The 25,983-nt window shown below is 45.3% G+C and overlaps 1 protein-coding gene across 3 annotated transcripts in view; it reads left to right on the top strand.

Moving 5' to 3' along the window:
* The first annotated feature begins 15,065 nt into the window (after window positions 1–15,065).
* The window catches only part of ABCC3 (ATP binding cassette subfamily C member 3), an 81,851-nt gene continuing 70,933 nt past the window's right edge, over window positions 15,066–25,983 (top strand). For all 3 annotated transcript variants that reach the window (XM_066613638.1, XM_066613637.1, XM_066613636.1), the window contains exon 1: window positions 15,066–15,142. In XM_066613638.1, coding sequence (XP_066469735.1) covers window positions 15,113–15,142 — 30 coding nt within the window. In that variant the 5' untranslated portion in view covers window positions 15,066–15,112. The remainder of the gene's footprint in view (window positions 15,143–25,983) is intronic.

The raw sequence follows: 25,983 nt of genomic DNA, 5'->3' as shown, positions 1-25,983 counted from the left end.
AGTGCTTAGGTTTAATATTAACATACCCAGAGTCCATGAAAGGATGCCAAACAAATAAGAAGCCAGATCTAAGGACTAACTTAATGCATGCCCTCAATGACTTTGGCAGGTGTTTACAGCTCACTTGGATACAGGAGATCCCCAACAAGGAACAACAGTTCCTGAGCTGGAAATCCAGGTTACCCCTGCCCCCTTCAGCAGAAAGGCACATAGTGTGGAATTCTAGGGAACAGCCCTTTTCAGTCATTACCCACACATGCAGGGGCAGCATCAGGGGGTGGGCACTGGTCAACGGTCTATGCCAATCAAAGGCCCACCTGGCTGGTGCAAGCCCTGAACCCCCCCCCCATACCAGTGGCAGTGCCCAATACACCATTAGGGTTGGAGTTAAGACCCCAGTTCAGGACTCTCTCCCAGGGTCCCCTGCAACCTAAACTGCTTGCACCTGCAATGAATGCATGAGGAGTGGGACCAGGCCCACTGGCCACACACCTCCAGTGTGTCTGCTGGCATTGCCCCCACCACTGTGTGGAAAGGGGCCCTGTACATACCTAGCTGATGTACTTACAGTGAATGGAGGCATGTCCAAAAGGTGCACTGGGGGAAATGGTAAGGCCACACCTGGAGTATTGCATCCAGTTCTGGTCACCACATCTCAAAAAGGACATAGTGGAAATGGAAAAGGTGCAAAAGAGAGCGACTAAGATGATTACTGGGCTGGGGCAACTTCCTTATGAGGAAAGGCTACGGCGTTTGGGCCTCTTCAGCCTAGAAAAGAGACGCCTGAGGGGGGACATGACTGAGACATACAAAATTATGCAGGGGAAGGATAAATTGGATAGAGAGATGCTCTTTACACTCTCACATAGCACCAGAATCAGGGGACATCTGGTAAAATTGAGTGTTGGGAGGGTTAGGACAGACAAAAGAAAATATTTCTTTACTCAGCGTATGGTCGGTATGTGGAACACCTTGCCACAGGATGTGGTGACAGCATCTGGCCTGGATGCCTTTAAAAGGGGATTGGACAAATTTCTGGAGGAAAAAATCCATTACGGCATACAAGCCATGATGTGTATATGCAACCTCTTGAGTTTAGAAATGGGCTATATCAGAATGCCAGATGCAAGAGAAGGCACCAGGATGCAATGCAGGTCTCTTGTTATCTGGTGTTATCTAGGTAACATTTGGGCATTTGGAGGGCCGCTGTGAGATACAGGAAGCTGGACTAGATGGGCCTATGGCCTGATCCAGCAGGACTGTTCTTATGTCCTTAAATAGTCAGCAGGCTATTGGTCCCATTTCCCCCTCATGCATTCTCTAAGTGCATGAGGGGGAACAAACTACCTTGTCAGCAAATAATGATTTACATACAGCCTGAACTATGGAAGAAACTCTTGCAAGTAATGGTAGTGTGACTTCCACAACTGGAGCACAGAGAGGGGGACAGAATAACATATCATTATTGAAGCTGGAGTTGATAATTGGGAAAAGCTCTACCCTATATGCTGCCTTATTACAACAATATGGTTAAAGAAATGAAGTTATGTTAAAGCCCAGAAAAATGAGAATCATCTTTAAATCCTGGGACAGCACAGCCTCAGCAAAATATAGGGTGTCTCTGAAAAATGTACACACATTTTAATGAGCTCTAATTCATACATTCATTCATACTTCCTTGTACAAAACCCACAACACTCAAACATCTAAGGCAGTGGTCCCCAAACTTACTGGGGTCACAGCACCCCAGTAGCCTCTTCTTCCCAGCTCAGATTCAAATGCCTCTGAAACACAACAAATGTGAAGCCCTTTCTCTCAGTTACTGAGAGAAATTTACTGAAGACAAAATAAATGCACATCCATGCAACAGATACTGTTGAGAAGATGTAGGCTGAAGAACACGTACAAGCAGAAGGGAACCTGAACCTTGCCTATATAACTTTTTTTTTTTTTAAAGCATCCAAGCCAGAAATGAGAACACAGTTTGGGTGGTAAAATTGATAGCAATGGATTGAACACTTCTCCAGGTTAACAATAATACAATTACCTGGGGGTGAAACAACCAGGAACTTGCTTCAGCATTTTCATTAAACCCTCTTGGCTCACCTTTGTTCACAGATTAGGCTTTTTATCACCAGTTGTATCTGGGTGTGGGCTAGTTTGAACACCTGTAGGCAGCCAAATTAACTCTGACCTACTGCTGTTACAGGGAGCTCATTGGCCGCTTTTTGTCTTTCTCTTGAAGATATCAATACACACACTTCCTCTCCTCTTCACTCCACCTCTCTCTTTTACTCAATTACTCAAAGGTCTCATCTTTGGTTTACCTGGGGGGGGGCAGGGTTTTTTTGCCCCCCCAGCAGTTTGTGTGTCCCCCTGGCATTTTTTCCAGACTTGGCATGTAAATGTGATTGAATGTCCTCCAATTTAGCTCCTGTTCCTTGAGAGCTCAGCCCCTCCCTGCAGGCAGCCTCCTCCAATCCGCTCAGGCTGCTGATGCTTAGTAATTCACCTCAAAGGCCAATCATAGTGACCTGCTGATAGTCACAGGACACTTTTCTGGATCTTGGATGGACCATTTCTGCTGTTTGGGTCTGGTAGGGCCTTTCTCTTTAGTGGGGAGAGAAAAGCATGGCTCTGGCATCTGAGATTTTGAATCTTTCTGAGAGATCTCAGAGTTTTTTTTTATGGGTATTGGAATTCAGTGTAAATTGGAATAATATATATCTAGGCCCTAAACTCCATGCCTGACATTTGGTGTGGCCCTCCTGTGTATATGTTGTGTGACCACTTGACTTCTTTGCTCCTGCAAATGGTTATATTTTCATTAAAAGTGTGATTTTTTGCAATGGTTTGTTGACAGGTGTGAATTTGTGAATACACACCACCAAATAAACAGACATTTACTCTGAAGAACCTGAGTGCAAAAGAATTAGTGTTGAAATCTTCCAACATGGACTGTTTTGTTGTCAGAACAAACCGAGCTTCAAACTTGTATAATCAAGAAACTTTGGAAGCAACAGGTGGAGGAAGAGATATCATTGCTTCTGCTAGCACCAGTAAGGTAATTAATGAGAAGACTCCTGATTATTTAGCACGAGTAAGAGAGTCTTTTAAACAAATTAAACTTGGTAAATATTCAAAGAACAAAGATGGCAGATCATTCAGATCAGAGTGGTTTCAACATTTTAAGTGGTTGGAATATTCTTCAAAACTAGATGCTGCATTTTGCTATCCGTGTCACCAATTTGTTCCATTTACTAAAGAGCAAGCTTACGTAAAAAAGGGATTTAGCAACTGGAAGGCTGTACTGGATAAAACTAAATCAGGATTTTTCAAGCATGCTTCATCTGAGACCCACGTGCAGGCTATGTTAATGTGGTCTGAAAGAAAGCAAAGAACTGATTCAAACACATCTATTTCAACTCTAATTAATGACAATGTGCTTGAAAAACATGTATTAACATTTCAAGCATTGTTGAAATCATTCAGTTTCTTGTAGCTAATGAGTTTCCAATGAGGGGAATATACAACATTGAAGAACATGTGGAGGAAAGTTTATTTAAAAACCTTTTCAAATATACGCTCAAAAAGGACCCAAAACTAGCTGAATCTTATAAAATTATTCCAAAGAATGCCACTTACCAATCCCCAGAAATTCAAAATGAAATAGTTAAAGTAATGACTGATCTCATTCAAGAGAAAATTTCCAATGACAAAGAATGCAGATGTCCCATTTTTTTCTGTCTTGGAGGATGGAACAAAAGACAAAAATCAAAGAGAAAATATAGCAATTGCTACTAGATATGTTAAAGATGGTGAAATTTACAAATCCATGCTATCCATAGAGTCAACAACTACTTTGGATGCTGAGACTTTTACAAACACAACTTTAGATAAGTTCCGAAGGTATGGTTTAAATCCTAACAATCTGTTGAGCCAATGTTACGATGGAGCATCAGTTATGAGTGGCAAGAAAGGTGGTGTCCAGGCAGTAATAAAAAAAATTGAAGAAAGAAATTCCATATGTCCATTGTTTTAACCACAGGCTGCATTTAGTTGTAGTTAAAGCAGTTGAAGTTGTGCCAATGGTGAGGGAATTTTTTGGACAATGTGTGGAATTATACAACGTTCTGGGGCGGGGGGGGAGGCAGGTGGTGGGTGGCCCTGGGGGCGGGCAGGTGGGGGGCAGGAGGCAGAGCTGGGATCCATCAGTTATGCTGGATCCCAACCCTCATTCCCGGGGAGTTTGGAGCGGCTTGAAGCCACTCCACTCCCCTTGAACTTGTGCCAACTCCAGAAGTGGCACAAGTCCGAAGAGATCCATAGGAGACAGGGAGACTTACCCAGGGGTAAGGGGTAAGCCAATTTTGGCCCCTATCCTGTGCTGGATACAGTGCAAACCTCTTGGCTTGCCTGTTCCAGTGTAGGATAGGATTGCGCCCTTAGACTCATTGGTCAGTTTTGAGATAATCCACTTAGGGCACAATTGTAACCCCTTACAAGAAACAAGTGCTCTAAGCACTTCCTTTCAGCAGACCAGCCAAATAAATGGCTGAAGGTCCACCCTAAGCCTCATGCAGGGAAGAACCAAAGAAGAACCAAAGAGTGTTCCCACCCACATTCATGAGGGACAGAGCAACATACCAAGTACCTTATACCAGTGGTTCTCAGATGTTTAGCACCGGGACCCACATTTTTAGAATGAGAATCTGTCAAGGCCCACCGGAAGTGATCTTATGACCAGAAGTGACATCATCAAGCAGGAAAATTTTTAACAATCCTAGGCTGCAATCCTGCCCACACTTACTCAGGAGTAAGTCCCATTCATTGTTAAAAGAATATACATAGTAGCCTGTTAGAAGTACAGAGCTGTAACATTTCCCCAGATGCAGTCACCTGCCATGGTAGCATCAAGTCTAATATATTAAAATAAAATATTGAAATGAATGGGGACCCACCTGAAATTGGCCCATGACCCACTTAGTGGGTCCTGACCCACAGTTTGAGAAACACTGCCTTATACCATTGATCCATCTCTCTTAGGGCGCAATCCTAACCCCTTACAGCAGTGCTTTCCAACACAGCCATAAGGGCAATGCAGCTCTGAGGGAAGGGAACCAACATTCCCTTACTTTGAGGAGGCCTCTGTGAGTGACATCCAACTGTAGGATGCAGCACAAGTCCCATTGGCACTGCTATGCCAGTGCTGGAAAGCACTGACATAAGGGGTTACGATTGCGCCCTTAGTTACAGAAGTCAGTTGTGTGTGTTTGTTTTTTTGCCTGGTTATTCAGCTATAACTTTTGATAGAACACAGATATTTCAATGCAGTTGTTTCATTACATTTTCATTAACCCATTTCTTCCCAGCCCACAGCCCATGTGTGCATTTGATCCCTGTTGTGTATATGCAACATTGGACAGAAATCACTTAAATTATTGGATGATATATTGGATGATACACGATGGTATTATTCCTAAAAATCATGCTTTCCATAATTTTGGTCACTAGAGGTGGCACTCACCCAAGGGTGTCACCTTACTAGCACTTTGTTGGTTCCATGCTGTATCATAATTACATCTCATTGGCTCTTCAAACAATCAGTCTCATTGATCTGTTTTGAGTTAAGGAAATCTACTTTTTGTTGTATTTTTGTTTTCAGTTTTTTTTGGCCATAATTTTTTATAGACTCGAGATACTTCACTCCAATTTGTTTCATTGCATTCTGCTGTAAATTACGCATCATATAGTATATGACATGATGGTATTATTCCTAACAACTGCAATTTGCACGATTTTGGTCACTAGAGGTATCACCCTCCTGAGGGTAGCACCTGGGATAGCCCACTCCCACCCCTACTAGCTATGCCACTGCTGCCATCCTGCGTACGCATTGGTTGGGAATCAGCCCTATAGATCTTAGTGGGACTGCCTTCTGAGGAAAGAATTGGGCTGCATGGCATGACATGAATGTAAAGCGTTGATGACAGTGGTGGTGCCAGGAGCCAGCAATTCACACCAAGGCTCACTGTGATGCTGCCCCATGATGGTTATAAGAACAACTGGCTGCAGCAAATGAGACTACAGTCCTATCCATACTTACCTGGGAGTAAGCTCCATTGACTACAATGAGATTTACTTCTGAGTAGATATGGATAGGACTGGGTTCTCAATTGTCCTGCACAGACTGTTCATTGCCTGAACAGGAACTTATAGAGTCAGTATATACCCCTAGAAATATCCATTGATTATGTGAAGCATGGAGTACTTGGCTTGTAACGTGAGACTATTCCTTTCCTCCTTTCCATCCAGGCCTTTGGGGAGGGGGGGGGGCTTGGACCCTGTAGTTGAGATAAAAAGGAAGCTGGAGATATCCATCACTGACCTAAGTGAAAAGTGAGTTAAACTTACACTGGCTGTCCATTAGTGCCAACATTTGTAAGAGGAACAAGAAACTGTTACTAGTTGTAGCAAACAAAGAGTGGATTGTGCTGCTCTGATTAAGGTTGCCAGTTTTTAGTTTTGTTTTAAACTCGTCTCTGTTACTCTGTCTGTTAGCAGCTTGATCTGTGGGCACTGGCAGGGCTGGCTGAAGACCTGCTGACACCAGAGGCAGCAGGCCAAAAAGTTGTTCACTGCTATCTGGCAATATGTCAGCCTGTGTAAGTTAGACCATTTGAAGAAGTCCTCTCAGGCAGCAGATTGGCTGTGGGAGTCCTCCAACTCACTTCCACTGCTCCTGCCACTCTCTGGATTGGAAAAGAAGAAAGGAGATAAAGAGGAAGTGTGAAAAGAGAAGTGGGATAGATCATTGTTTGGCCCGCCACTCTCCACTGCTTCACACTTCCTCATCTGCTTCATTAGTCTTTTTCTTTTCCATTCCAGGATGGAGCAGTGGAAGTGTGTGATGGGACAGAGGTGGACTCCCACAACCAGATTTGTGGGATTACTGCTTCTGACACTCTCATGGATAGGCCAATCCTGGACATTAGCAAGTGATTGTGCATACCTGTCCGTGCTATGACAAGCTTGATCTAATTTCTGTAGATGGAGCTGCTGTTAAAGGAGCAAGCCAGGCTTTTCCTGATCAGTTGGCAACCCAGCATCTACCACAGAAGCACGCTTCTGGTTCCTTTTTTCAAGCGTGCCATGCCTAGAGTTGCAATCACTTTCCTAATTCTCTAATACATAAAAAGGGATCCCCAGAATAATCAGCATGCCATATTAGATTGAAAGCGATTCTTATTGCACGTAGCAAAGTTACGAAACACGAAAGTATAAAATATCACTCTGCAGTTATGATACAATGAATCAGTATGATGAGACATAACAAAAATGTGGTCTCATGAGGAAAAGCCACAGTCAACTAAAAAGTCACAGATCCCCTTCCATGTTTATGCTAACACCCAATTAAATGGAAGCAAGCATTTTCTCAGTGATAAAGGCCAAGTGATTTAGTGATCTAAGTGATTTAGATCTCCTCTTGATGAATAGCACTTAATAGCTCTTTCCACAAACACTGAAATCATGAGTGTATATAATACAGAAATGGATATGGGTCACAGAACATGAGTCAACTTATTCACTGATTTATCAAAAGTATGTTTTCAAGTACCACATAAAAGAAAGCCTGTTTCCCTTCAGTGCCAAAACTGAAGACGGGAGAGAGACGCACTGAAGCTATTTTGAAACCTCAGAAGAATCTAGTTTCTTTAGTATTTCCTTTGAACCATTTCCTCTTTACTATCTACAAGGTAATCTACAAACTCATCCTCAGGCTGGCCTATGATAGCAGTAACTCTGACAGCTCTTGATGTCCCTATTGCAGATTAGGTCACAGTCTGAATGACCTGAGCTGTAATGTGGAGGCAATTCACATATAGCTTTGCCAAGGATCTTGCTGGATGCATGCACCAGGTTCAGTTATCACACTAGCATTCTGTCTATACACCTTGCACATCAGGCCAGGAGTAACAACTGAATGAGGTCACACACCTGTGGTAACCAGCATACAAGCGCATTGCATTAGGTGATTTTGCCTAACGTTGCAATAAGAACATAAGAACAGCCCCATAGGCCCATCTAGTCCGGCTTCCTGAATCTCACAGCGGCCCCACCAAATGCCCCGGAGAGCACACCAGATAACAAGAGACCTGCATCCTGGTGCCCTCCTTGCTTTGGCATTCTGACATAACCCATTTTTAAAATCAGGAGGTTACGCATACACATAATGGCTTGTACCCCATAATGAATTTTTCCTCCAAAACTTGTCCAATCCCCTTTTAAAGGCATCCAGGCCAGATGCTGTCACCACATCCTGCGGCAAGGAGTTCCACATACCAACCACACGCTGAGTAAAGAAATATTTTCTTTTGTGTGTCCTAACCCTTCCAACACTCAATTTTAGTGGATGTCCCCTGGTTCTGGTGTTATATGAGAGTGTAAAGAGCATCTCTCTATCCACTTTATCCTTCCCCTGCATAATTTTATATGTCTCAATCATGTCCCCCCTCAGGCGCCTCTTTTCTAGGCTGAAGAGGCCTAAATGCCGTAACCTTTCCTCATAAGGAAGGTGCCCCAGCCCTGTAATCATCTTAGTCACTCTCTTTCGCACCTTTTCCATTTCCACTATGTCCTTTTTGAGATGCGGCGACCAGAACTGGACACAATACTCCAGGTGCGGCCTTGCCATCGATTTGTACAACGGCTTTATAATATTAGACATTTTGTTCTCAATACCTTTTCTTGCTTTAAAAACTGGGATAAGGCCCATCAAGATTACACCCCAAACCTACCTTCACTGGATGCTCACCTGAAAAAGCATTCCCAAAGCAACATTTGAAGGCTGTTTACTTCTAGTAGCTTGGTCTGAGCTAATGAGACATTTTTATACCACCTTAAGACGTGTTGCCCATCAGGGAACACAGTAACAGAGATAAATTACTGTGTGTTTCTGGAGAACCAGCCTTCAGAACCAACTTTCTCTGAAGCAACCATTTTTAATGACTTCTCCTGGAGCAAACATTATTAATTTAAGAGTCCAGTTTTCAAAAGCAAATCTATTTCTTGGAATGCCCGGGCAATGCACAATCTTTTTGACACAGTTTAGGATTCTTCAGGTCTGAACACTAGAGGAAGAGAGTGGAAGGATTCAAGAAAGGGAGTGGCATTGCAGGTCATTCGTCTCTTGGTGATATTTTATGAAAACTTCTGCTTTAAGTTTTGACTAGGAATTACTGAAATAGACTTTTTGACTGCATAGTACACTTTTCGTTTGCTGATGTGCTTTTGCAGCAGATGTTGCAGTGAATGGTAGGGCCTTGCACTACACCCTCCCTCTAAGTAAACAGTGGACTTACACTATGTACTTATATACAAATCAAATACATATTGAGCATGTGTGGATCTGGCACTGCGTCCACGGTGTATTCATCAACGTAACAAACTGGTGACACATGCAAGTATTCAATTGGCATCATTAGAAGGATATATGAAAGGAAACTGAAGATGGAGAATGGCTGACATGAGTATCATGGTAGCTTTTAAGAGCTTGGTTAGACTCTATGAATTAATAGGACAGGGTATTGACTTTAAGGGGCATTGTGCCTGTTCGGCTTTTGTGATTATGTTAATTATCTGAAGCACCCACAGTGAAAGATTACCCTGCACGTCTGCCTTTAGAACTTGTTTATGTTATGCCGGTATGGGAAAAATACAAGTCTCACTCTCAGGACAAATGTCCAGTGCCAATTCATAATGTACAAAACAAGTTAAGGATAATATTATTAACATGAATGCATAATAAATGGTTTAAAGTGGACTTCCAATGAAAAATGCATCTGCCCAGTAGGGGATATGATTGAATGAAATAAGTTTGATACCCCTGGGATAGAGTGTCTGAGGAGCTGAAGCTGGCACATCACTAGGCAAGAGGAACAGCATTTGGCTCGCTGTCTCAGGTGCCATGATGAGGTTTTGGGCCGGTCCTGGATTCAACCAAGAACTGTACCCGCAATTTGTCTGGAACTTGTGCCAAGCCCTTGATCAGGCTATGAAGTCAATATATATATATTTATTTAATCCAAGCATTAATGTCCTGCCTTTCTGCTTCTGAAGTGACCACTCAAGGCAGCTTACAACATTTTGAATTAACTAAAATGCAATACTAACAAAATTAAAAATATATTAATTTAAAAAATCCCAACTTAATAAATGAGACTCATATTAAAAGAAACACAAACTGCAGGTGATGTCATTCTTTTAAGTTCTTGTGTTATGATGACCCAGAGACTAGCTTTAATTCACAAAAGGCTGTATTCCAGAATTCACATTTATCTGGTACCTCAAAGGGCCAAAAATCATCATGAAGCAGTATTACAATACTGGGAGAGAGCTAGTGCATCTGCTGCTGAAACAGAAGCATGAATGTAACTTTGGAAAGCATCATGAAACAGAAAACATTATTCAAAACCTAGATAGTGCCAAAAGCAACACACAGCTGGCTGACAATTTGACTGTGGTTTGTAATGTAAAGACTGCACTGTCAGTAATAAGGAAGTACACAAGGTTAAAAGCTAATGTGATGTTGCTCCATATTAATAGCTATGTGAAAGTGACATCCCTTGTTTTTAAAGGTAAAGAATACTGTCTATATGTCTCTTGGCCATTTCTCATTTTAAAGTAGTCATGGTACTGGGTATTATGTATGATCATCTCTCCTAATCTTTGTTAGATTCATTTGTCATTTAAAAAAAAAAAAGCAATAATACAATAATGAAACAGTTTCAAAATTCAAGCAAATTGGAAAATGACAAAGACCTTCATTTACACCTCTCAACCCAAATGCCCAGCAGAAGAAGCAAGTCTTCTACCATCAACAGAACATTAAGAGAGATGGGGCAGTGCAAATCACCCAAGGGAGGCAGCTATACCTGCAACTGCTATTGCTGTGATACTTGCAAAGAAGCCTTGGTTGAGAGGAACTTGGTAAGATCTAGCTTGGGCACGGCCACCAAGCAGATCCTGTCCTGTGGGTATAACAACTGAGACTCTGCAGCTCTTGGCACAGACCTCACAGCAGCTATTGTGCTGGCACGTGTCCAAGGAGAGGAAAGGGGGCAGTACAGGCTAGAAAGTTGAGGATAAGACCCAGTGTGTTCCTTTGCTGCTGAGATCCACCATCTCTTCCCCATTCCCCATCCCCACCACCAACTTACTGACACTGGTGAAGCCTCTGGGAGCCACTGGCACATGCATTACTCTTCTGGCCATTTCAGCCAGAAGCCCAAAAGCATGAGACAGTGTCCCAGCTTTCACACTGCCACAACGGACCTTGTACTGCTTGTACAAGACCAAAAGAGATTGGGTTGTTATTTGTGCTCTTTTCAAATGACATCATGCTGCTTACTTAGGTTTGCTTTCTCCTACCAGAACTTCTCAGATCACTTGACAACTGATTACAATTTTCTGTCCACTCACTTTCTAAGTACAGTAGAACCTCTTTAAGTTGACTACCCAAGGGACTGGAGGAAACTGGTCAACATAGGGAGGTGGTCAACATTTGGAAAAATATGTAATACTGTACCTAAAGTGCTGCAAAGAGATCGTCGCCACTGAGCTGCATGAAATCCTCTGCCTCTGCTGGAGAGAAGGTGGAGTACCACAGGACATGAGGGATGCAAACATTGTCACGCTGTACAAGAACAAAGGCGACGGGTGACTGCAACAACTACCGTGGCATCTCTCTCCTTAGCATTGTAGGAAAGCTGTTTGCCCAAGTTGCACTGAAGAGGCTCCAGGTACTTGCAGAGAGCGTCTATCCAGAATCACAGTGCAGATTCTGAGCCAACAGGTCCACCACTGATATGGTATTCTCCCTTAGACAGCTGCAGGAGAAAGCAGAGAACAATGACAGCCACTCTTTATAGCCTTCATAGATCTCACAAAGGCTTTCGACCTGGTCAGCAGGGACGGCCTCTTCAAGATTCTCCCCAAGATTGGATGTCCACCCAGGCTCCTCAGCATCATCTGATCTTTCCACAAGGACATGAAGGGCACTGTAGTCTTTGGTGGCTCAACATCAGACCCCTTTGACATCCGAAGCGGAGTGAAGCAGGGCTGTGTTCTCACGCTAACCTTGTTTGGGATTTTTTTGCTGTCCTGCTGAAGCAGGCCTTTGGAACTGCAACAGAAGGCATCTATCTCCGGACTAGATCAGACGGAAAGCTCTTCAACCTCTCCAGACTGAGAGCAAAGTCCAAAGTCCAGCTGAAATGTCTATGTGACTTCCTCTTTGCTGAGAATGCAGCTGTCACCGCCCACTCTGCCAAAGATATCCAGCAGCTCATGAACTGTTTTAGCAAGGCCTGCTAAATCAAGGCCTGCTAACTTTGGACTGACAATCAGCTTGAAGAAAACATAGGCCATAGTTCAGGATGTGGACTCACCTCCCTGCATTACAATCTCTGCGCATGAACTGGAGGTTGTCCATGACTTTGTGTACCTTGGCTCAACGATCTCCGACACTCTTTCTCTTGATACCGAGCTAAACAGATGCATCAGCAAAGCAGCTACCACGTTTTCCAGACTCGCAAAGAGAGTCTGGCCCAACAAGAAGCTGACGGAACATACCAAGATCCAGGTCTACAGAGCTTGCATCTTGACTACACTTCTGTACTGCAGCAAGTCATGGACTCTTCGCACACAACAGGAGAAGAAGCTGAATGCTTTCCACATGCACTGCCTCTGATACATCCTTGGCATCACCTGGCAGGACAAAGTTCCAAACAACACAGTCCTGGAACGAGCTGGAATCCCCAGCGTGTATGCACTGCTGAAACAGAGACGCCTGCGTTGGCTCGGTCATGTCGTGAGAATGGGCGATGGTCGGATCCCAGAGGATCTCCTCTATGGAGAACTTGTTCAGGGAAAGCGCCCTACAGGTAGACCACAGCTGCGCTACAAGGATATCTGCAAGAGGGATCTGAAAGGCTTAGGAATGAACCTCAACAGATGGGAAACCTTGGCCTCTGAGCGTTCTGCTTGGAGGCAGGCTGTGCAGCATGGCCTTTCCCAGTTTGAAGAGACACTTTGCCAACAGACTGAGGCAAAGAGGCAAAGAAGGAAGGCCCGTAGCCAGGGAGACAGACCAGGGACAGACTGCACTTGCTCCCAGTGTGGAAGGGATTGCCACTCCCGAATCGGCCTTTTCAGCCACACTAGACGCTGTTCCAGAACCACCTTTCAGAGCGCGATACCATAGTCTTTCGAGACTGAAGGTTGCCAACAAACTAAAAATTTTTAGAGTCTTTATTACAGATATACCTAAATATATACAGTGAAGATATAGAAAAAAATGCATTCAGAATTATTTACATTACATACATACATATACTGTATGTGAATTACTGTATTATTCTTTTTTTAAAAAAGAGTCAATCCTGGTTTGCTTCTTCTTTTTTTGTGTAAAGATAAGAAGGCAATGCACTACCAATGCTGGCTATCCCATTCAACATGCCTGGACATATATTCACGGCATTCGACTTCAACTGTTTTATCAGATGCCCAACATCCCCTTTCTTTGGAATCTCTGCATCAATGTCGTCCTCACTTTCTTCTTCCACTTCCCCGGGTGCGTCCTTCACTTCTCTGCTGGGCTGTTCTTCAGACAATATTGCTTGGAATATTGTTTCCAGATCAGGTTCATTGCAGGTTGCAACCTCATCATCAATTGCAACAAATTCTTCAAAATCTACCCCATCGAATTCTTCCATGGAAGATGGTCTGTCTGATAGGGGTGCAACATTCTTAGCAATTTCTTTGATTGTTGGCCCTGAGATTCTGGTGTTCACTGCCCTCATTTATTTGAACCAGCACAAAGTAGCTTCATTTACTTCATCAAGCCAAGTTTTCTTTCTTTTACGCTGTAGGCCTCAGACTTACCTTTTCCTTACTGTATCTCTCAAAGTACTCATCTTTACGTTTTTTGATGTTACTAACTGTAGTCTTGCTAACACCAAAATGTTCAGCTGTCTTCCTTTGGCTGCTGTTTTCCAGAAAATTTAGAAGATCAACTTTTTCCTTCAATGTCAGCTCTTTCAGTTCTTTCCTTTGGATTGTCATGATTTGATGAATGAAATGTTCTAAATCCGCAAAGAGAAAACGAAAATTTGAAATGTACATTTTGCACATCGTTTGGTCTTGCTTTTCCAAGATGGGACAAACCAGACAAAACACAGGCCCACAGTTTCGCGTTCAGTGGGCAACTTACACAGGGTAAATTAATGCTCTGTGCAACGGTCGAAGTGGTCAAGATACAACTTACGGAGGTGGTCAATATAGAGAGGTGGTCAACTTTGGAGGTTCTACTGTATATTGGATTAGCTGTGTCTGAAATTGAAAGGCAAGAGAGTCTGTCTAGCCCAGCGGCTCCCAAACCTTGGGTCCATGGACCATCAGTAGGTCATGACCCATTTTTGGTAGGTCGTGAAACTGACACTGCAGATTACACTATGTGCATCAAGCGCTGAACAAGCTGCAATGGGGAGCCTTTTCCTCCTTTTCCAGGACAAGAGGCTAAAAAAGAGGACATGTCCAGGAAAAAGAGGACGCCTGGTCACCCTGGTCCCGATGCTAAAAAGTTTGTTAACCACTGGCAAAACAAATCTTAGTCGATGTGTTCGTGTGCCGAAGCGCTGAAAATCAACAGGTTAGCCTTGAGGATGCTTCCAGACTGCAGTTTTTGCTACTTCCAACTTGTGAGTCTGTGGAACTCACTTCCACGAGAAAGAGGGCCGTTTGCAACTCCCCGCTATTCAGACTGCCTGGGAGGAGGCGATTGGAGCGTGTAGTTCTTCCCAGGGGGGCGAAGGAGCCCCACGGGAACTGTTGCAGTAGGTGCGAGCGAGGTGGTGCCGGAGATGCCCGGCTTCGCCCGCTGAGCCTCGCCAAACCTTTCCCCGCCCATCTTGCAGGGCGAACATCCGCCCCAGCGTGGCGGAAGGGGAGCGAAGGTGGGCAGGGCGCCAGCTGAGGCTAGAGAAGCTGCAGCAGCGGCAGCAGCGGCAGGCAGTCGCTGGGCGATCGCGGCGCTGCTCCTGCGACCTGCCCCATGGATGCCTTCTGCGGCTCCCGCTTTTGGGTAAGCCTCCCACCCCTCGCGCGTCCCAGGATCGCCGAGGATCCCCAGGCGCTTTCTGGAGCCGGGCGCATCCCCAACCCGCGCACGCTTGCCTGGCACGTAGGAAGGGACCACTGCGTGTTCTGCTCGCTTGTCTCCAAGGGGGAGAACAAAGCTGGGGGAGCTTGAGCGAGGCTTGAAAGGTGGGCCTGGAAAGTTGGGTTGGGGTCTTGGGCTCTGCCTGGGGCGCTCTCCCCCTGCCAGGCTTGGAAAGGGATTGCCACCCCCGGGGGGGGGCTGGAAGAGAGAAAGAGTTGGCGCTCCGCTGTTCGGGGGCAGGCGAGGAAAAGTCACTCGCCAGTTCCCTGATGTGGGTTTAGGACCCCCGATGGCAGGCACGGGCTTGGGGTAGATCCGCGCACTCAGACGGAGGTGCGAGCCTGAACTGTGTGCAACGTGGTGGAATCTCAGTCAAGCCTCCGATGCTGCGCCTTTGGACAGCCAGAGGTGAAGCATCGTGGTGTGTGGGAAGAAAAGAATGAGTCCTGCTGGCTTGAAAACCATCACCGAATGAGATCTGAAAACCCCGGGGTGATAGAATGGCTCACGGTCCAACTCTAGCCACACTTTCCTGGGAGTAAGGAAATGGGAGTAAGTCCCATTGACTCTAATGGGACTTACTTCTTAGTAGACATGCATAGGATTGGGCTGTCAGACACGTGTGTGTTTGTTTTTCCCCCTTGGTTGCAACCTTGCCACACTGAAAGCCCAAACACGCCTTCATTGGTCAGCGGGGAGGCCATGTGTTTGGAGGTACTTCCAGGACTGAGGTGCGCTGAGATGAGAGAGTTGCACTGTTGAGTGTGGCCAAAACTGGTGCCCTCCTCTTCGCTGTTAAGTGTCTTCTATGGATGAAGGCGACTACTCCCTGATACTGCAAAGTTACTGTTGCAAACCTGACCAGACAGGCACCTTCAATCTTGGCTACTGTACTATTAATGCTGGATAAATCCAATACAAGTTGGAACAGGGTGATCGCTAGAGGCAGCTACTCAGCAGCTGAGGGCACGTGACTATTTCTCCAGGGCTGGCATTTGAGTTTCACTTACTCCCACACTGGATGGATACTTCTGGTTCACTTGTCGACTGCAGGAAGGCCTGGTCCAACTTTTGGGCAAAGTCAAGAGTACTGTTCCTTGGACAGCTGGCCATGTTTCTTGGCCCTGTCCTTCCATGGTGGAACATGGTGACCAGATGTTTGCTTTTTCCAGGACATGTCCTGTAATTAATAAATTATATGTAAAAAGTATATGTAATAAGTAATATACTGTTTTAATTAACCACTTGAAATCAACATACTAGTGTTTTTAGCTTTTATTTTATCATGTCCTGCATTTTCTTGGGTGTCCTACATTTTGGGGTGTCTTCTTTTTTGCGGTTATGACATCTTGTCACCCTGTCCCCAACAGTGGAAGTATCTTAGCTGCATTGTGCCCCATGGATTGCAAATGGACAAATTTCATTACAAAATGTTAATGGAAGAAGGTTGAATATCTTTGATATGAAAGGAGTTTTGAGTTGCTCTAGTTTAAATTGAGTTGCTCAATTTAAGTTGATTTGCGCCATTTTAAATCTTTGCACTGTGCTATCGGAATAGTTAACCACGAAATAAAGCTGGATACACGTAATTACATTGTGGTTTACCTTATAAGGCAATTTATAAAGTACTTCTTATCTCTTTTTGCACCTTTTGTGAAATTCTTCCAATGTTAAGGAGAATACCGTACTTTCCTAATTCAAGGCATTGGACTAAAGAGGTAGCTGATGAAATCTGTACAAAATGTTTTTCCAAGATCTTGCAATCAAAGCCATTATGCAAAATGGGGGTATTACCCAGTTAGCATTGCAGGTGCTGCATTACATTATAATTAGCAGAAGAGGAAGTGGACCCGTTTCTGAGACTGTGCCACTTCAGACTTGCAGGTACAGTTTAAATGACTGGATGCTCCCCAATACCAAAAACAAATTCTTGCATGTAGAAAACCAGCATTTCAGCAAAAGGGAGCCAGGAAAAATGTGCATAGAGGAATACCAACAACCCATTTCTAACAGGGCTGCCCATGTCGTGATAGAGTGGCACCAAAATAGCTTCCACATGGCCAGGAAGGCAGCCGGGAGTCTCCTTGAGCCCTGGCAGCCTTTATGGATCTGCTCAGATCTGGACAAGCTGGTGCAGATGTGAGTAGCCCCTTAAAGGGCTTTCAGGCATGGGAGAGGGGGATGAAGCAGCCTCTGCCACCATCCTTGCCCCCCTCCTGGGCCTGAACTGCCCTCCCCCCTGCCCAGAATGCTCTTGAACCATTCAATGGCATATTTGCAGCCGTTGGCTTCCAGTGTTCCTTTGACTGGCACAGAGGCCCAGCACCTGCCCACGTTGGCCTCTGTATCGGCACCTCCCTTTATCTGGCCACCGCAAAGTGCTCTACGGCACTTTCGTGACAGCCGTCTCCCGGGCAGCACACGCAAGACAGCACACGCATGTGAGCTCACACCTGTACTCTGAAGCAGTGCAGTTTAAAAAAAAAACAAACCCAAAAGTCAGCTGGCTCCATAACCCAGTGGTCAGGAGTTTTGCTCATAGGGCTTGTTGGCCACAGGCTGCTCATGGGAAGGGTCAAGTTGTGCAGGGAGCTACGAAAGCAAACCCTGATCATTGATCTCCCATGTCTTGTATGCAGTACTTTAGTCCTGTGACTAACTACTGAGTGAGTTGGAATTCTATCCTCCAGTGTGTCTGGGGTGATGGAAAGAGGTGTTCATTGGGGCACTCCGTTTATCAGATGGGAGCATCTTTATTCAAGCCTCTTCTTCTGGGAGCATAATGTTGCACTAGTGAAGAGGTGGGTTCAGTCTGGGCTTTATGGATGGGATCAACAGAGACTTGCTACTCATCCCCTGGTCATCCCCCTTCCCCCGTCTGCCAGTTTTTGCTTCCTGCACTGCTGCCACTACAATGGCAAAATTTATTATGCTAGCACAGTTGTTCCCAAACTGTGAGCCGTGGCTTCCCAGGGAGTTGTGGAAACCAGCCAGGGGAGCTGCGAAATCCTTACAAAAAACCTGCCACTTTATACAATGTATAGGATTGTAGTCCTAATGGGGAACCACAGGCAACGGCCAGTACGTCAAGGGAACCTCCAGTCAAAAAAGTTTGGCATATCATTAGGTTCTGTTAGCACAAAGAAATTTTTTAAGCTACCCAGGAGGCATAACTCCTAATAGGAACACTTCGTTAATTATTGACAGGATATTTGTGAAGTGTTTTTACATGTAAGTTTAACAACAGGTGAGAGATTTCTAATGGATGAATGTAGGTGGTACTTCACAGAGCACCAGATTCACCTGGGGGCTTCATTCCTGCAAGATGTGATGGCCGCTATTTTAGATGACTTCAGAGAGGGAATGGGCAAATTCTTGGGGGACAGGTCTGTCAGCAGCTACTGATTGTGATGATTTAAGCTCTGATTTAACAGCAGTGTGCCTCTGAGTGCTAGTTGCAGGGGAGCAATGGTGGCAGGAAAGTGTGCCTTTCTCCCCTGCTTATAGATTCCCCAGAGGCACTGGAGTACCTGGAGGGGGGCAAATGGGGCAAAAGTCCCAGGCGCCTATTCTCTGGGGGCGCCACTTCGAGCCTCGCTCTACCCCACCCCCGGCTGCCCAATTGTCTTTTTTCTTTAAAGGGAGAGAAGGTGGCAGCTCCCAGACATTTCCTGGGCTCATACATTCTCCTATCTTACCTGGACTCGCAGCCCATGGATGTTGGAGACACTACCATGGGCAAGTGGTGGTGACTGCTACCACAAGCCATTTGCACCAGGCCCAGGAATGCAAGCATGACACTCTTTACCACAGTGTCAAATCTGGGAAGAAACTGGTCTGCTGCAGTAGCTCTTTGGCTTGTGAATCTGCTTAACATGAAGGAGTGGATAGGAGCTCAGGGGACAGCTGCAGGACTACAGCTGCTGCAGAAGCAAGTTTTGGTACACACAGGACACTTTCCATTCTAGTGTGAGCTCAAATATAATGATGCTAATTTTCTGCAATGCTTTTCCATATTTAAAAGCTTTTAGGGAGATGTAGGACTGTGTTTGGTTTTCTGTGTTAACTGTATCAAGCTGCTGATGCTATGTAGGCAGGTAGACCTGGGCTCCACATCAGGAAGTCCAGTAGACCTGGGCTCCAAAGACTATTCTGACTGTTGCTCCCTCCCCACCCCTGCCCACTCTCATAACCACCCTCCCCCGCTATTTTGCCCCTCCCCCTACGTGAAGGAGCATAAAAGAAACTTTGTGTCCCCTGATAGAATTCCTCTCAGGGGCCCTGTTCTGTGACCATGGATAGCAACATTATTTAATGCACATAAAGGTTTGTTGTGCCAACAGTATTTTTGAGATTAACGGGAACTGTATTTGTGTCAGAATATCTCCTATCTGGTTCAACAGTTTTATGAGTAAGACTTAACCTTTCCTCCAGAGACGTGTGTAAAACTTCTAAATGATACAACTGGCAGCAGGAGTAAACCCTGTTCTAAGCTGAAATGCAAGTAAGCTTTTCTTTTAGTGCATGCTTTGCAATACGTATATTGGTTTTCTGAAAATGCATTTATACTGAAGAAGTATAGCAAGTAAATTTAATGGTAGTGCAATAGAATATTTGCTGCTGCAGACAACCAAGGTGAATCCCATTGGCATGAACTCAAGCTGGAGGAGTGCTCAAAACTTGGCATCTCTTGCAAGTTTAAAATCTAATTTTCCCTACTCCTTTGTCTGCAGTCCTGAGAAAATAACAAGAGTGCTAACACAATTGGACATGAACTTGAGGTTCAGTGTTTAACTTAGAGCACTTTGGACTTTTTTTCTTCAACATCACTAAATATACTTGAATCTCCATGAAACATGTATTTTATACATGAATTCATGGTTGTGTATTTTAAATACATGTTAACCATCATTGTTCGTACCCAGAATAGGAGTTATTACACTTGGGGTTTCTGTGAAGTGAATTCAGTGTACCAATAAAGGAAGCTGACTGGGTGGGGTCTGTTAAAGAGCAATTAGAAGAGTACTGCCTTTTGGGATGACAATGGTTAGATCATAGTCAAGTTCATTTGCCACCTCCAGACTCAAAGTTTTTTGTCATGTCTCAACCTGTAGCTGCTTTCTTTTTCCAGAGAGGTGCCCATCCTGTTTCTTTCTTTCTTCACTTCTCCCTTTGGCACCAATACTCTTCTATTCACCTGATACAGACCAAGGGAGAGAAAACAAACTCTTCTGTTCTGCTTGTCTTTCGGCTGTACACTTTTCAGCTAGAGGACCTCCTGCAGATTATCTGAACTCACAATCTTTGACTGGGTTTGCCCCTTGACTTCTTTAGGAAAAGCCAACGAGTCTAGTTAGTTGGTTGGTTGGTTAGTTGCACTTTCCTAGCTAGAAAATAAACACCTGAACTGGTGTCTCTTCTAATAGCATGACAGCATGTGGTTCCATTTTTACCTCATGTATTGAACTGTGCTGATTCATGGCGCTATTGCATTACCTGAGGACAGGGAATGTTCTCAAGTGGGGACCACTACAGGCTGAGGTGCATGCCGGTGACATCATTACTGCCCCCCCCCTCCACCGGCAGAAGAATCGCCAGCAATTGCCAGCAGCTGGGTGAAATGGCATCTGGGAAATAAGTGGGGGTTAAGAGACCAAAGAAGAGAGAGCAAGGTGAAGGACAGAGAGGATAAGATAAGGGAAATGGAAGAGAAGAGAAGATGGGGGAAAATAGAAGGAGAGGCCAGGGCACAGAGAAAATTGGAGACAGGGACATAAAGGTAGAAAACAAGGTGGAGAAAGAAGATTGGAGGTAACTATGTCAGTTGGGGAGGCGAAGACTAGGGCTGCCTGGGAGATGGAGCCAGGAAGAAGGAGAGGATAAAAGCAGGACTAGGAAGCCACTTCTGGATGGAAGGGAAGAACAAGGTGGCGGATAGAGAGCTTGGGATGAGGGAAGGGGAGACTTGGAGGAGAACAGAAGAAGAGAGGGCAAGGATTAGAAGAGGAGGCTGTGTGGGTAGGCAGGTGGACACAGCAGGAGTCCCTGGGGAGCCCCTACATGAAATGGGAGTTGTACTGCCTCGGTTCTCTTGCTGTGGGTAGGCATTTGGCTGTGGCACCCAGGCCATCTCACACCCATTGCTGTCAGGCCCACCTGGGCAAAGAGGCTCCTGGTGAAGGCAAGTAAGGGGGAAGGGCAGAGGTGAGCCCACGTGCAGCATCTCAAGAAGTATCACAGATGCCGGCACAACAACCCGAACAGTACCAAGCAAAATAAAGGGGCAATCCAGATCTCTCAGCCCTGACCATATGATGTGGCTGAATAGGGAAATGTCCACAGGTGACAGGAAAGACATGGAGCTTCCCACCTGGGGTGAGGGAGTGGGACATGAAGCTGGTCCTCTAATTTGGTCCTCTAATTTCCAGCAAGAACTTATTTTACAGAAAGCAAAGCAATATGCACTCAAGAAATGTGAGAGCTGAGAGTCTTAAACCCTCTGTACTTGCCAGTGTACTGGATTTTTATAATGTGATGTGAAATTTAATGTACATTGGACAGGACGTGGGAGGTTGACAAGAGAAGTGAATCCAATAATTTTGCTGTAAGCAAAGAGGAAAGATAATCTAGTGCTGGCTGCTATCTGCGGGCTTATTTATATACATACTTTGCCAGGCCCTAAGTGATTTTGGGTGCAATCCTAACTATATATTAGGCCGGCACAAGTCCCTTGCGCCAGTTCAGGAGGGTTGCAAACGTGCCATAAAGCACGTTTGCGCCTCTTCAGGAGTCGGCTGGGCTGGCACAGGGATATGCGCTGGGGAGGGAGGGTTGTGTTGGCTGAGCTCAGCCAATGCAGGAGTCTGGGGAAGGAGAAGAGGAGATGGGAGGGAGGTGTTCCAGGGCAGGGTATTCCAGGGGGTGAGTGGGGAGTGGGAGGCGGGTCTGGGATCCTGCAGTTATGCCGGATCCCAACCCCATTCCCCGAGCAGCGCAGAGTGGCTTGGAGCCACTCCATTCTCCTCAAACATGTGTTACCTCCTAAAGTGGTCAAGTCTGAGGAGACCCATTGGGGCTAAGGTGGCTTACCCAGGGGTAAGGGGAAGAATTTCCCCTTGCCTCCAGCTGAGACACTTCTGGTCCCATTCGTGCACTGGATATAGCGCAGGCTTCCTGGCCTACCTGTTGCAGCACAAGATAGGATTGCCCTGTGCAAAACAGCAAGTTATCAGATCACATAGCCTGAGAAGCACATATGTTTATCTCCACTGCTATTGGAGACAGAGAAATTCCTGAGAGCCTGCGCCAGCCATTAACAAAACTGAGCTTGATGGACCAATGGTCTAACTCATGGGTGGGCAAACCCTGGCCAGGGACCATTTGTGGCCCTCAGCATCCCCCAGTCCCACCCACAGGGGGCCCCCAGTTTCCAATGAGCTTCTGGCCTGTCAGAAACGGTCGGACCCTGTGCTGGCCTGCGACTGTTGGTTGAGACCACCAGACGCAAACTGAAGGCCGAGTTAGAGCAAGGCATTTTACAGTCTCCATTTCTGTGTATTATAAATAAGCGCAGTAAAATTCATTCATTTATATAAGTTTCATCTCTAATATAAACTCCAACTCTAACGTATTCTTTTATGTAAATATGTGTAAATTTATTCAAATTTGAAATGTAAGTTAATTCTTTTTTATTTTCTGGCCCCTCCAGCACAGTGTCAGAGATAATGTGGCCCTCCTGCCAAAATGTTTGCCCACCTAACTCTCTATATCTCTATAAGGTAGCGTCCTATATTCATATACTATTACAGTAATATGGCTGGGGACAACGTCAGTTGAACATTTGTTTAAACCAGCAGTGGAGATTGTGAAATGTATTGTAGCTGTTGTACCCTGAGTGAGCCATAGCCAGGCCAGCCCAAGCCTTCCTAGCATCTGAGGATGCCTGCCAAATATCGCCTTCCATACCTGGCAATGTGAACGCCTGCTGCTTCCAGTCCCTGGATTGAAAAAGGAAGAAATGTGGTGGATGCTGTAGTTTACCCCTCTCTTCTCTTTCACACCTCCTCTTCTGCTCTGGTCCCCTCTTCCTTTTCCAGTTAAGAGAGTGGGAAGAGGAGATGAAGTCTAGGCAAATGGGCAAGTGGAGGTGGACTTCCCATGCATGAGGCAAGCCAACTCAGGTGGCTTAATGGACAGGTTGGCTCAGGCCATAGTTTTTGAACTTCTGTCATCGATTTGCTGATGGTGTTGACTCTGTCATAGGAAGGAGTAGCAAAACCTCCTGCAACACAGGCCACAATGTGCTTTCGGAGTGGTGCCGCACCCTGTTTTCTGGACAGCCCAAGCATTTGGGGAAGTTCACTTCAGGATACATTTAAATCAATGATAAAATGCATTGTGGATAACAACTTCTTGTTTACAATGCCCTTCCCAGAGGAACTTGCTTGGAGCAGTCTTTCATTTGCCAGGCAAATTCATTTTTTATATTCCCGCCCAGGCATTCTGGCAAATTGCATAGCTGGTGTCAACCATTACTTTACTGTTCTTCTTGACTTGGCTGGTTGTGTGGCTGCTATCTTCTGTGGCTTTTTAAAATTGAATTCATTGTGTATTCTGGTTTTGTTATTTAATATGGGCATTTCCCTGGAAGCTAAGTGATGAAGGGCAACTTACACATTTTTAAAGTCAATTATACTGTTTCCCTAGGCACTGTGTAGAGTTCCTGTCTTTGGGATTCAGCATGATGGTGAGTGGTCATATTCAGAATGTGTGTGTCTCTCTCTCATTCACACCCGCACTTGTTGCAGTAAATGACGGGGGGGGGGGGGTGTTCTCCAGCTTGGAGTCCTGGAAGCCAATAGCTGAGAAAGCTGGAGCCTAAAGTGCAAAATCAGAAGATCCTGTTGTATTGATCCGGTGAGGGCAGAAGGCAGGCTCATTATGTTTATACCACAGTCAGCCAATCCACAAGCTGCATATTACTGCCAATTGCAGGAACCAGTGTTGCACATCCCTTTTCTTTCTGTGCTCAATGGGGGTTCCCAGGCCTGAGTGTGCAGTTGTTCATCAGGCTGGTCCCCAACTTCAGACCAGGAGGTTACTGAATCAAGCCTTTGAAATCCTTGGCATCTTGATTCTTATAGTTAGTCATCCATGTATGTAATGGAGCCCTAAGTAGGGAATGAAAAACAGTAGGTAATGAAAAGCAGCCTTTAGGAGGGACTGTTTCGAGGGAAGAAGTGGAAGGGGGTGGTTTATCCTTGTTGGTACTCTGTATTCACACCCTGCTTGTAGTCTTCAGGAAGCTCCTTGCTGCTTACTGTTTGAAATACGATGCTGAAATACCTCCTAGATGGAGGTGCCTTCTCACATCCTCTGAGAACTCAAAACGTACAATTATTGAGAACCATGTGAGTTTTGCAACCAAAAACCCACATGGAAGTTTGCAAACTCATGGATTAAGAGATGAAAAAATTGGCAAAAAGTACTTGGATATTGTACCTCTTGCCAATTGTTCCATATTGTACCATGGCAAAAAAACTCACCAGTGTTTCACACAAAAGCCATGTAGGTTTTGCATCCATACATGTGCTTACTAATGCCCATTTCCACATGGGTTTTTGTGTGTTTGGTCTGGGCCTTAAACTAATCCAGGAGTTCTGGTCTTTTGTTTAGCCCTTTCATGTTTTCCATTTTCAGCTCCAAAGTGTCCCCTCCCTAGCAATTTTTATTTTTCCCCTCACTGGATTACAAACCGAATTTGTGAGAATAAACTTCTGTCTTGAACCCCAGCAGGTGGAAACAGCTGGGATGGACTTAGAGCAGAGAAACAAAAGGAAAACATCCATCAAGTCTTTGTTGTACACATTTGCATGCAACTTGTCCTTTAGTATACAGTCCTTTTGAGAACAGCTGTCTTTGTATTTCCATGGGGAGTCCTTCAGGTGGTCAGAGTATAATCAGTCTGCAACAAAAATTACATCCTGTGAGTGATGACTAATCTTGCCATGGGTGGGAGAGTGGGCAGGAAGGCAGGTGCAGCATGGCTTCATGTTGGCATGATCACCTGTGTAAGGGGCACAGCACATTGAGGAACAATAGGCTGGGATGAGGCTCTAGAGCTGCGGTTTTCAAACTCTCTGGGAGTTTGAAAACCACAGTAAGTGCTTGCAAGGGAGGGGAGGGAGGCAGTGGGGGGCAGGGGGAAGGCAGCAACGCGATCCCCAGGATTTTGTGTCTCAGAGGGCTGCAAGGACTGGAATGCACTCACCAGTCCCTGCAGCAGCCGTCCTGGGGTGCGGGGAGCCCTGAGCGAGTGTCTGCAGGGCTCCCCAGGCTTCTAAAAGTGAAAGTGGAGCGATGAAGCTCGATTCCCCCTGCCCTTGCCCCTTAAGGGGGCAGAGCCCAGGGCCGTCAGGCTGGGGCATCACAACGCCCCAGTTAGAATACCACTGCTCTAGAGGGTACTGACACACAAAAATGTTGTTGGGGAAATAGCAGTTTGAGAGGAGATGTTCTAGTTTTATGGCAGGAGTAGTTTTTAATTACAAGAATCTCTGGAAGGGTCCAGAATGGGAAGTTATCCTAGTGCAAAATAATTAACATATGGTTACCTTCACTTTTCTCAGCCTATCTTTTGGGTCTTGTCCTATGTCCCTGACATGATGATGTAGCAATTAGCTTCTGCATGAAAGCTCTCTCTCTCTCTCTCTCTCTCTCTCTCTCTCTGTGTGTGTGTGTGTGTGTGTGTGTGTGTAATACTG

The sequence above is a fragment of the Tiliqua scincoides genome, chromosome 2, assembly GCF_035046505.1.
Source record: "Tiliqua scincoides isolate rTilSci1 chromosome 2, rTilSci1.hap2, whole genome shotgun sequence".
Classification (NCBI taxonomy): domain Eukaryota; kingdom Metazoa; phylum Chordata; class Lepidosauria; order Squamata; family Scincidae; genus Tiliqua; species Tiliqua scincoides.
Note: the sequence above shows the minus strand (reverse complement) of the source record. Positions and strands in the feature narration are given on the sequence as shown.